The 13,557-nt window shown below is 38.6% G+C and overlaps 1 protein-coding gene across 1 annotated transcript in view; it reads right to left on the reverse strand.

Annotated features, from left to right (window-relative positions):
* RAB18 (RAB18, member RAS oncogene family) overlaps nt 1-13,251 on the reverse strand; it is a 28,427-nt gene extending 15,176 nt beyond the window's left edge. The window contains exons 1-2 of the mRNA XM_065921263.1: nt 13,088-13,251; nt 8,349-8,404 (exon numbers count right to left, since the gene is read on the reverse strand). Coding sequence (XP_065777335.1) covers nt 8,349-8,404; nt 13,088-13,236 — 205 coding nt within the window. The 5' untranslated portion in view covers nt 13,237-13,251. The remainder of the gene's footprint in view (nt 1-8,348; nt 8,405-13,087) is intronic.
* Nucleotides 13,252-13,557: the final 306 nt, after the last annotated feature.

Genomic DNA, 13,557 nt, shown 5'->3' on the forward strand with positions numbered 1-13,557 from the left:
AAATTTAACCAAGGAGCTTAAATATTTATACACTGAAAACTCCAAAACACTGATGAAAGAAATTAAAGACACAAGTAAGTGGAAAGACATGTTGTGTTCATGAATTGGAAGGCCTAATGTTGTTAAGATAAAAATATTACCCAAAGTAATCTATAGATCCAATGCAAGCCAATAAAAATTCCAACAGCAATTTTGTAGAATGGAAAAGCTGACATTTAAATTCATACAGAATTACAAGAGGCATTAAATAACAAAACAGTACTGAAAAAAATTGAGGACTCAAACTTTACAACTTCAAAACTGACTCAAAACTACAATAACTAAAATAAACAGTACCAGCATAAAGGACATTTAAACCAATGGAATAGAGAGACCAGAAATAAACCATCACATATACAGCCAACTGACTGTAAACAAGGACACCAAGAACATTCATTAAGGAAAGGATAGTTTTTTCTACAAATGGTGCTCAGAAAATTAGATGTTCACAAACAGAAGAATGAAGCTGGACCCTTATCTTACACCATATACAATTAGCACAAAATGTATCAAAGACCTAAATGTAAAACCTAGATCTTAAAAACTCTTAGAAAACATAGGAAAAAATTTTCCATGACATAGGATTTGGTGATAATTTTTTTGGCTATCATATCAGGAACACAGGCAACAAAAGAAAAGTAGATAAACTGGATTTCATCAAAATTAAAAACTTATGTGCATCAAAGGACAACATCAAGGGGGTATGAAAAAAATCTCACAAAATGGGAGCGGCCACAACTGGAGAGCCTGTGCTGCAACTAGAGAAGCCAGTGCACCACAACACTGAGCCTGCGTCCTCCAGAGCCCGTGCTCCACAACAAGAGAGGCCCACGCAACACAATGAAGATCCAGTGCAGCCAAAAATTTTAAAAGAGAGAGAGAAAAAAAAAATGAAAGCCACTTGTCTGATAAGGGATTAGTATTCTAATATGAAGAATGACTATTAATTCAACAACAGAAAACCTGATTAAAAAATAGGTAAAGAATCTGAACAGACAATCCTTCAAATAATAAACACAAACGGCCAACAAGCACATGAAAAGATGCTCAACTTCATTATACATTAAGGAAATGCAAATTAAAACCACACTGAGACACTATCATAATGGATTAAAACTATTATTAAAGAAAAAACAAAAAATAACAGGCATTGACAAGGACATAATTAGAATGCTTGTGCATTGCTGGTAGGAATGTAAAATGGTTCAGCCACTGTAAAAAATAGCTTGGTGGGTCCTCAGAAAGCTAAAAATAGAATTACCATATAACATAGCATTTCTACTCTTAGGTACAGACCCAAAGAACTGACAACCGGAACTCAAACAGATGCTTGTACAATGTTCACAGCAGTTGTTATTCACAAAAGGCAAAAAGTGGAAGCAATTCAAGTGTCCATGGAGAGATGAAAGGATAAACAAAATGTGGTATGTGCATACAATGGAACACTATTAGTCATAAAATGGAATGAAACTCTGATACACACAGCTATGAAATGGAATGAAATTCTGATGTATGCTACAATACAGATGAACCTTAAACACATGATGCTAAGTGAAATAAGCCAATTACAGAAGGGCAAATATTGTATGAGTCTACAAATATTATATGAGTCCAATACAAGGTTTCTGTAGACTAGGCAAGTTCATAGAGACAGAAGGTAGAAAAAGTTACCAGGGACTGAGGGGAAATGTGGAGTGGGAGTTACTGCTTAACTGGCGGAGCTTCTACTTGAGGTGATGAAAAAGTTCCACAATAGATAGTATTGATGGCTGTAAAACAACATGAACATACTTACTGCCCCTGAACCACACACTTAAAAATGGGCAAAAAAGTAAACTGAAATGTTACGCATATTTTACCACAATAAAAAAATAGATTAACTAGAGAATCCTAAACTATGAAAAATTGAATCTGTGGATAAAACCTTTCCATGCGAAAACCTCAAGCCCCAAATGAATTTCACAAACATTTAAATAATAATCCATTATAAACAAACTCTTCCAGAAAACTGAAGAGGACTGAGTATTTCCTTAGTTAATCTATGAATTCTAATACTTTATACCAAAACCAGACAAAGACACTAGAATTAAAGAAAACTAAAGATTAATATCCCTCATGAATATAAAGTCCTAAACAAAATTTTATAAGTAATTCAAACATGTATAAAAGAACAATACACCACAACAAAGAGATGTTATCTCAGAAATCAAAGATTCATTCAACACTGAAAAAAAAAATTGTGGATTTTACTGTACTAAACCAAAAAAGAAACTTCATATGATCATATCAACAAATGTGGAAAATACATTTAACAGAATGCAACACCATTCCTAATGAAAAGTCAAAGTGTTAGTCACTCAGTTGTGTCAGACTCTTAGCAACCCCATGGACTGAGGCTGCCAGGCTAGTCTGTCCATGGAATTCTCCAGGTCAAGAATACTGGAGTGGGTAGCCATTGCCTTTTCCCTGGGATCTTCCTGACCCAGGGATCAAACCTAGGTTTCCTGCATTGCAGGTGGATTCTTTACTGTCTAAGCCAACAGAGAAGCCCATTCCTAGTGAAACCACTCAGCAAACTAGAAATAGAAGGACATTTCCTCAACCTGATAACAATGCTACTACCAGAAAACTACTAGAGGTCATCAGTGAATTTAGTAAAGTTGCAGGATACATACATAGAAATTGCTAGCATTCCTATACACTAACAATGAAAGATAAGAAAGACAGACTGAAGAAACAATCCTGTTTATCATCAAAACAAAAAGAAAATAACCTAGGAATAAACCTCCCCAACAAAGGTCCATCTAGTCAAGGCTATGGTTTTTCCAGTAGTCATGGCTGAATGTGAGAGTTGGACTATAAAGTATAAAGCTGAGAGCTGAAGAATTGATGCTTTTGAACTGTGGTGTTGGAGAAGACTCTTTGAGAGTCCCTTGGACTGCAAGGAGATCCAACCAGTCCATCCTAAAGGAGATCAGTCCTTGGATCAGTTCATTGGAAGGACTGATGTTGAAGCTGAAACTCCAATACTTTGGGCCACCTGATGTGAAGAGCTGACTCATTGGGAAAGACCCTGATGTTGGGAAAGATTGAGGGCAGGAGGAGAAGGGGATGACAGAGGATGAGATGGTTGGATGGCATCACCAACTCAATGGACATGGGTTTGGGAAACTCCGGGAGCTAGTGATAGACATGGAGGCCTGGCGTGCTGCGATTCATGGGGTCGCAAAGAGCCAGAAATGACTGAGCGACTGAACTGAACTGAAACCTCCCCAAGGAGGCAAAAGACCTGCACACAGAAAACTGTAAGAAACTGGATGAAAGAGATCAAAGGTGACACAAGTGCAGAGACATACCATGTTCGTGGACTGGAAGAATCAATGTTGTGAAAATGACTACACCACCCAAAGCAATATACCAAATCCAGAAATACATCAAACAAATGAGTAAAGACTTAACTAGGAAAGCAAGGACATTTCAGTATAAAAAGGTCTGTCAACCATAAGTCAGAGCTGAAAAGCAGATGAAGAAAAAAAAAAACACACACACAACCTTTCCTAATAAAGCCTCTAAGTAGACAGGAAAAAAGAAACAATTTATATATGATGAACACCATTTGACATTATTCTAAATAACGAAATGTCAGAGCCATATTTATTGCTTTACTCCATTTAAAATGTAAATGAAATTATATGAAATAGAATAGTTCCTTTTTTCTTTAGATTATATCATATTTCCAAGTATTTTAACAAGTTTATGTTAGGGCATTAAACAAGATGTATTAGCTTCTTTCTACTTTCATTAAGTTATCTTTCTGCTATGTAAGTCCAAACGATAAAATAACATGTGGATAGAGATCTTATATCTGCCCTTAGAAGCCAAAATGTGAAAGTAAAGTCGCTCAGTAGTGTTGGACTCTTTGCGACCCCATGGACTCCTTCATCCATGGAATTTTCCAGGCAAGAATACCAGAGTAGGTTGCCATTTCCTTCTCCAGATCTTCCTGACCTAGGGATTGAACCTGGGTCTCCTGCATTGAAGGCAGACGCTTTACTGGGAAGCCAAAATGGGTATCTTTAAAAACCTAGTAAGGGGGTGATAAGAATCATTGACCTAAGTCAATCAACAACAGCCAAAATTCATCTAACTTTACTGAAATGCATCAACCCTCACAAAATACTTTAGCATTTGTAGCAATTTTAAGTCTTATAAATTAAGAAGTAGTTTGTGAACTTGTCTTAAGTAAAAAACCAGTTCTAAATTTTCTATTTGAAAGGTTTTACTTAAAGTACTTTTTGTATTCAAAGGTTTCTTTAGGAAGGGTAAATTAAAAAAAAAACACAAACAAAATACATGAAGAAAATTGTGACTATTTACTCAGACTAGATCTAACACCCATGCTTAAATTCAACCAACTGTATCTAATGCAGCTGACTAAGTACTTCAGATAAAGATATGATTAAGCATCATCTTATGGCCTGGCCACAGAAAAAAGAAAAATCTAATTTTTTCCCCCCCAAAACATTCCCATGTAACAAAAGCCTGGTCAAAATATTCTTAGAGTTTTGTCTCTGTCTGTGTTTATTTTTATGTCAGAAATGTTACCTTAGATTATATCATTAAATATTGGCTGTTTCATTATGTTTCTTCTTTAAGATGAAAACAGACTATATAACAATCTTCTTCTGTGATTTCCATATTTTCTCACTTGAATTTAACACTCTTATTCATTTGGGTAAATTCTACCCACTTGTCCATTTCTAGCTTATTGTTCTTTATCGTGTTTTCCACAGTCTCTATTGTCCCTTGTGAGCCTTCCAATTTCATCTTCAGCAATGGTTTTATTTTCTTATTTTTCTTTCCCCTCAGTCAGCTCACACTGCACTTTCTCATGTAGTCACACTCACTGTCTCTTCCCTGACCTCATACCACTGTTTGTGTTCTCACTGATAAATACTTCCATTAAGGGTCTTATATTCATGGCAAGATGTTGGGTCACTGTTTTCATCTTCTTTACAGCAATATTTTTTTCTGATGAATATTCTTCACCTGTCCTTTCTTTTTTCATTCCTTTCTCCTTTTTCGATTCTTGAATGGCAGTAGTGGCCTTGAGCTGGATTCTTTTTGCCAAGTCATCACTGACAGTGATGACGTTTTCCTGGACAAGCTGTCTACAGGAAGCTAATGCAGAAGGCCATAGTGGGATCAGTTCTGCACCAACAAAATTTTGTTTTGATTCAGGGTTTTACATGAGAATCAGTCAGCTATTTACTTCTCAGCATCCAGAGGAGATAGAAGGTTTTGACACTTGTCAAAGGCCTCTCCTCCCCTTGGAGGAGTATGACTCCCTGTTTGGTTTCACTTCCCAACTTCTCAAAATCAAACCAGAGGCAGGGAAACTCCTGCCATTGGCTTGAGAAGTCATCCTGCTTTTACAAACAAAGGCTAACATGTTTTGCACCTCAAGGTGGGCCTCTCAACTTCATGAAGCATCTCCTGCTGGCTCCAAGCTCTGCAGCCATGACATCATCCACTTTCTTCCAAAGGCGGCCTGCCTGGTCTCTGCTGCTTCAGGCAGCCATTCCCCTGTTTTGTGGCTTAGTAGACTATGTAGTTTGTACTTTAGTTTTTCCCTCTTTGTTGTTAATAGCCAACTGCCAGAAAGCAGAAGAATATACCAACTTAAGAGCATCATCTTCAAACCCCAAATCTGACAATTAACCTTAGTATTTTATACATGATAGAAACTTGAATGTCTCACTACATTACTGAAAGATAAAGGTGTGCTTTATTTACTATTTCACTGTGAGGTATAATACTAACTTTCCACAAAATACTGCTTTTCACATGGCCATTAACAACTGAGATAATTATTTTTATTTCAAAACCTCATGTGTATATTGATTATAACCTAGGGCAGAAAATTATCTGAAGCCAAAATGTAAAAGATTCTTTTCAAGACCCAGGGTCGACTGGGGGAACAAATTATGAGTGTTCTCTCAGTATGCTACAATCTTAGTATTTGTTTTTTAAGCAGAAACTTTTTAGTAATAAAGACAACAAATCATCTGACAATCTGCAAGACCCCAGTGACATTTGGGTTTTGAAATGAAGACAATTTATACTATGGGCTTCCCTGGCAGCAATAAAAATTCAGCCTGCTAATGCAGGAAAAGCAGATTCAATCCCTGGATCAGGAAGAATCTCTGGATAAAGAATGGCAACCCACTCCAGTATTCTTTCCTGGGAAATCCCAAGCAGAGGACAGGTTACCGTCCATGGGGTCTCAGAGTCAGACATGACTTAGAGCTTAAAGAACAAATTTATATTATATATAGGATCATTCCCTTAGTGATTAACCCTAGGCACATCTTTTTCCCTGCCAGTTACTATTCTTCTACTCTTTGCTTATCCAATACCAGGTATGTTCTGAGTAAAATCAAGTTTTACTAATAGCTCATTTTTTTAAAGAAGCAAATAATATACCAAAACCAAATTAAACAGATTTTGAACTAGTAGTGTTTTAAATGATTCCATTTTCATACATAACAGTAAATCTGTCAATGCGAATATGTCATACAAAAGCGAAGTAATGCCTGATATAAGTTATTAAGTTTAGAAGCACCATGAGATCATATTGATAGAAACGAAGAAGAGCCTTTCCTCTGTTGTTGTTTAGTCACTAAGTCCTGTCCGACTCTTTGTGACTTATGGACTCTAGCCCGTCAGGCTTCTATGTCCTCCACTGTCTCTCGGAGTTTGCTCAGACTCATGTCCAAAGCTCTTCTTTGCAAAATTCTAATTAAGAAATGTAAATGGAAAGATGGAATTCGAAAAACCACAGTTCAACAACCACCAGAGTTTGGGGATGACAGCGGACAGGAAGAGACATGGTGCACTTCATCTAAGTAACCGCGTCCAATCACCACCAACGGCACCAATACGCACCACACTCTGAGAAGCACTGCTGAGGAATTCCTGCCCCAAACACACAACCTGAGTCTAACCATGAGGACACATGGACAGCTGCAATGGAAGGATATTCTATAGAACAACTGGCCTGCACGTGCTCTTCAAAAATGCCAAGACCATGAAGAGACAGAGAAAGAATGAAGAACTGTTCAGATTAAAAGAGACTAACGAAAAATGACAACAAAATTCAGTGTAGGATGCTGGACTGGACTCTGGACCAGAAACAATTTTTTTCTTTGGTATATAAGATATTAGTGGGACAACTGATAAAAATCTATCTATATACAGGAGAACCGCATCCATGCTCATCAAGGAAATATACATTAAAGTACTTAAAGACACTGAAGATACTGAATGCAATTTTCTCTCGAACAATTCAAAAAAAGCAAGAATACTGTGTATGTGTATGTGGAGAGAATGCTAAAGCATAATGTGATAAATGTGAACATTTTGGGAATTTGATTAAGACACTTTCCCTAATAGTAATACAAGATCAGATCTTTACTACATTCTACTCATCATATCATGAAATTTTAGAGCTGGAAGAAAAACGCATTCTCTCGTCCAAATTATTCCCAACTTACAGATAAGGACAAAGAAGTTAATGACTTGCTCAACATGACAACGTTCAAAGCAGAGCCAAGGTGATCATACTGCTCTGACTCAGCTCTTTGTACTACTGCAAGTTGTCTCTTGTACCTTTACATTGTCATCTACTCCCTAAATATGTGAAACCAAATTATCTAGCTCTGTCTTCTCATATATTCTAATAAGCTGGTGTGGTAAACCACTTTCAGGCAATCTAAACTTCAATTTTTAAAAGGCATTTATGTGCACAATCTTTAATAACTAATATAAATAATTATGTTGCCAGAAACATGTTGGATACTATATGAAATGCTAAAAATACAAAATCAACACACTCTACTGTGAGTGACACTGCTAGGTCCATTATGACAGACACCAAGTCTGTATTATTGATCACCATAACCCACTTCTTAGGACAGTGCCTGGCATACAATAAACATTCAAATGACTGTATGCTGCTAAATAAAAGACATCCCACAGCACAAGAATGTGTATACAGATAATCATAACATCCTCAGTGTTAACAAAGAACCATAAGACAACAGCAACAGAAGTTACTTTGTAGATTAGATCTACAAAGACTTTGGAAACTAAATGACTACCAAAGGTAACACTTGAAAGACAAGTAAGATTTTGACAGACATGGAAGCAGTGGGATAGTGAGAGGATGGGTAGGGGGAGTTAGATAAAACAGCTTGAAGCCAAGAAAATATTTGGTATTTCTACTAAATTTTTAAACATGGGCTTACCTATTGTTGCTGCAAGTTCCGGATCAAAAGTATCATCTGTGAACCTCAAGAGCAGGCTAAAAGAGATGTCAAAAAGACAGATTAGTAATTTAACTTTTCTTTCTAAACATTTGATAAATCTTCCTGTTAGACACAATGTAAAAGAGCTAATGTAGTCAGCTTCCAGAAATATGGCCTCATTGCAGGTATATTCAGAGGAACTAAGTTATTGGAAAGGCAATTAAGAATCCCCAAAGCAGTTTACTAGAAAACTTATTTCCCATGCTCCATTTCCTAAGTGTGAAAAGAAGGTTTTGTTTTTTTCTTATATAACTGTACTGGTATGCCCTTCTGAGAAAATGGTATTAGCAAACATGTAATGCTTTAACTGACATGGACAAAAGGGGGAAGAGGAAGTCTCTTGGAATGCAACAAATTAATTTTTTAAGAAATCTAATGTGTCATCCACTCCAAATTCAGGTAAAAACAGAAAGGTGTGAAGTCCAGCATTTTGAAACAAGTAGTCTGACTATTACCTAAGTGGGAAGAAGAGATACAATAAAAAGTATGGGCTGAAGGTCACATGCTAGCCAGAGTAGGTTTCCTCTGGCAATGCTGGGTAAGGTGCATGAAATCAAGTCAGCAATATGCAGCTACCAAAGGCTGCCAAAGAAAGGAATGGCAGGAACTGCTCTATATTTTGAAAAGTTAATGCCAGCAAAAAAAAAAAAAAAAAGAAAAAACACTAAGAAAATCAACAGAAGACAACTGCCAAGATTATAGTAAGGGATAATGAAGGAATACACCTAGGAAATGGTAAAGAAAGCAAGAAATGCATGAAGTGAAAGGAAAAGATAATCACAAAAGTATTCCAAGATTTTACCTCCCAGAATTATTTTATTTAATATAAGGCAGAAATGTCAGTTATTAGAAGTTTTTCAAAAATAAAACCTGTTTTTGTTAAAGCCCTTTAGATTTATAAAATTAATAAATCTCCCCTCACTTTATCCCTAAGTAGGATGAGACCACTCTATTGACTTACTTGCATTAATAAAATCAAGACAATAACTATCTTATGTCTCAATTGCAGAGCACAAAAAAAGTATGACTATTTCTGTAGACTGTAACTATTGCTGTCAAACATTTTTTTTTGTCCACAGCATATACTGCAAAATATAATGGCCTCTTGGTACTTTCCAAACCCAGTGTCACTAATTCTATTTGAAGGACTAACTCTCCCTTTCCCAGTTTTGCTTTCTGATGATCACAAAACCAGCACGACAAAAGCAAAGTAAAACAAAAGAAATAAATTGGAGATTTTTCTACTTAACATTGAACTATAACTAATTTTATTTAACTCCAACATGAATTAGGTGACAGCACTAATAAGAATCTTAAAAGACTACTCATAAAAATTTTCTTCTCTCCCCAACATTAAACTTCAAATTAGGGAAGCCAAAAAATTTGTTACTCATAATTTAAGAATAGAAAAGTTGTATATTTGAACTCGTGTCACCAAAGAAAATACTACAAAAATGTAGACCCTTACTGAGCACTAGTAATAATACCATAACAATAACATAAATGATAAGAACAGTATGGGCTATTATTATTTATTGAACTTGGACGAGCCAGATACTGAGCCAGGGGGTTTTCTTATATAATTACTAATCCTTGAAACATCACTTGTCATTAACAGTATTTTGTCAGGAAAGGCAAGGATGTAAAACAACAAATTTTAACACAGACTCCAAGGATAAGGGAGCAGATCTTAGCCATGGGTACACTGTCAGATAAAAATGTATCCTAAATTCTATGTGTGCATTTTTCTAGGTAGGGAGTCTATTTCTCTATTAGATTTTGAAAGGAATTAACAACCAGAAAATGATTAAGCGACACTGTTCTAAAGGATGTATAGTTAAGCCTTCATTTTCAACGGTCAAGGAGTAAAATACTGAGCTGTAGATGGAAGAAGTAACCCCTGCCATTTCACTTGGAGGAGACCAAATGTATAATTAATCAGTGTGATTACAACTAAAGTGCATGTCTCAGTTTACAAATGACACTGGTCAAAAAGGACAGAGATGTAAGAGACACAGAAGGGATAGCAAAGTAAATAACAACAGGTCTCTATAATCCCTTCCAGTTCTGAAACACCTTGCTACTTCTCTACTTCACCGTGGGCTAGTCACGGAATCAAAGAATATTACACATTTAACACTAGATAGGTCTGAGAGATTTCTACTCCAACCTCACTTTTCAAACAAAGAGATGAGGCCTAGTGTCTGATGTCACACACAAGGTCACACAAGTGGCAGCACCAGTTTCATCATTCTGATCTCCTGGCTGCTCTCACACATGTTCATTAACTCTAAGTATAAAATAAACTGGAAAAATAACCCACTAGTCTGAATGAGTTAAGATCTCCTTTGTTGTGCTATGATTTCTCAAGAACACACGTTATACCTCACTTTCATTAACTCTAGATTTACAGAGAAATAGAAACTATTGGTTAGAACAATCCTGTAGGATTATATTGATGTCAAATGTTTTCGGACTAACACCTTAAAAAGCATGCTACACGCTAAATCGCTTCAGTCATGTCCAACTCTTTGCATTCCTATGGACTGTAGCCCTCCAGGTTCCTCTGTCCATGGAATTCTTCAGGCAAGAATACTGGAGTAGGTTGCCATTTCCTACTCCAGGGGATCTTCCTGACCCAAGGATGGAACCCAAGTCTCTCTTGTCTCCTGCTTTGGCAGGCAGGCTTCTTTACCGCTAGCACTACCTGGGAAGCCCCTTAAATAGCACAGGCTTCTAAAGAGTCATTTATTCTCATTTTATCTAGGAAGATAAGCGATCCAAGTTTTTTCCCAGAGCATATCATGTCCACCAGTAATGTATATCCAGTTGGAAAGATAAGGTAACTTTCTCCCTAAATGCAACCCTTTCTTGAAAGAGATAAAGGTGTTAAAATTTTACAGTGAGCTTTTGAGGTGAGAAAAAGTTTGGAGCAGATAACTCCAAATAAATTTGTTTGCCAGGAGGGAACCAAGGAAACCAATAAATCCACTTAACAAATTTTATTCCAGAGAAAGAATATCAACTTTCACTGTGACTTAGCAACTACAGAACAAAAACAACAGTAGGAGTGTTTACTTTGGGCTTCCTTGGTGGCTCTAATGATAAAGAATCTGCCTGCAATGCAGGAGACATGGGTTCAATCCCTGGGTTGGGAAGATCATCCGGAGAAGGGAACGGCTACCCACTCGTCTTCTGGCCTGGAGAATTCCATGGACTGTATAGTCCATGGGGTTGCAAACAGTGGGGCACGACAAAGCGAGCTTCACTCAGTCATCCATCCAATACATTTAGAATAGGCACCAACCAACCATGTTTTGGGCTGAACCACACAAAACAACATTCAACCAGTCTTGACTTCAAAATCAGCAAATTCATATGCCTTAACCTAAAGGAGGGTCACATCTCAAGAAGAAAAAAAAGGTCACGTGGCCAGGGAATTCCTAACACAATATTCACATATTACTTAACTTTTTAACCCTCACATATACTAGATAGTGATAATGAAAATGATATTACTCAGCCCTTTAAATAACACATACACAATCATACTATTTTTTTTTAGCCGGCAGTGTTTCATTTCTTTATTCCTTGTTATGTACAAATTCCTCACTCCAATCCTCAAGTACATCAAAAGAAGGAAATTATGAAGATATACTGTCATGCTTTAAAAGTACACAAAGCTGCAGAACACATTACAGAATAAGATTTCAAATGCTTAAATATCTTAAATAAGATCTCACGAAGTAATCAGAAAGATAAGCTTATAAGGAGGCATAGCTAAAATATGAAACTGTTTACAGCTCCTGGAATTTCGATCTTATTTAAAGATCAAAGGAGCCAGGGACACACCCTACTCATAATCGGATGACAAGGATAACTTCACCTGGAGAACTTTGCTCTAAAACCTGGATGAAACCACAGCTCTCTCCCAACACCCAACAGGCTCCACGTCTTCCCTAACACTTAACTTTAACCACTGTCAACATTATCCCCCGCCCCGCCCCCCGCAAAAACCGTCAGGAAAGAAAAGACACATACTAACGTATTTCGTTACGTCTATATGACGTGGCAGAGCAAGAAACAACAATTACACTGGATTCTCAAAAGTGGTCCATAGCTTAAGCTCCTGCATCTTAGACCAAAGTGAATTATTTAAGCAGTCAGAAGACTGACGAGTTCTTTCACAGCTGACTCATTAAAAAAAAAATAATAACAATAATAGTAATTGGCTACGGGGTGCACCGAAATAGGCCAGGAATGTGACCTATGGCGTCACGAAACTTCCTGTGCACAACTTCACGTATTTAGAGAAAGCCCGACAGAAATCCCACGATGGTTAAGTCACAAGCTCTCCGCTCGCGGGGTGACAGGCAGCTCGATCCCCGGGGCCGGGAGGCCTCTTCCCTCCGCCCCGACCCGCCCGCCACGCCCTAGGCGCCTCTGCGGCGGCGACCCGGCCGGCCCAGCGGCGCCGTCGGAATCGCTCTTGTCCCGGTGCGACAGGAAGGGACGCGATCCGGGGAACCAGGCCGGGCAGAGGCCGCGGGGCCGCGAGCCGAGTTCTCCCCGGCCAGGCCCGCCGCCGTTTACCGTTCCCGCCGAGGCCCCAGGAAACAAGCCGCAACCGAGGAGGAAAGAGCCCGACACCGCCATCACGGCTCGCAGACCCGTCTCACCTGGACTTGCCCACGCCGCTCTCGCCGATGATGAGGATCTTCAGGGTGGTTAGCACGTCCTCGTCCATCCTGACCCTGCTCCGCACCGCGAGCAGCTGGCCGCCCCTTCCGCTCCTCAGCCCTTCCCCCCGGGGCGAGCTGCCGCGCATGCGCCCCGCCCCGCCGGGGGCCACCTTCCTTTCACACCGGGTGTTTAGCTTTTGCAGGGGCCCGGGACGCCCCAGTTCCGCCTGGAGGTAGAGCTCTGCGACTGCGTGAAACCCGGAGGCCCGGGCGTCCTTCCGGGGAGGAACCTTCTTCCCTTGCGCAGGCGCAGAGGAAGAGAGCCCGGATTGGGATTCACGCCAATTCTCAAGAGTATTTCTCCTGCCTCACGTTAACGTAACCGTCTTGTCATGGTGCTGGGAAGAGGTGTGAGTTAGGGGCGTATAGTGTTCTTTTATTTCGGTAGCTGCTCAGAACAGCTGCAT

The sequence above is a fragment of the Muntiacus reevesi genome, chromosome 2, assembly GCF_963930625.1.
Source record: "Muntiacus reevesi chromosome 2, mMunRee1.1, whole genome shotgun sequence".
Classification (NCBI taxonomy): domain Eukaryota; kingdom Metazoa; phylum Chordata; class Mammalia; order Artiodactyla; family Cervidae; genus Muntiacus; species Muntiacus reevesi.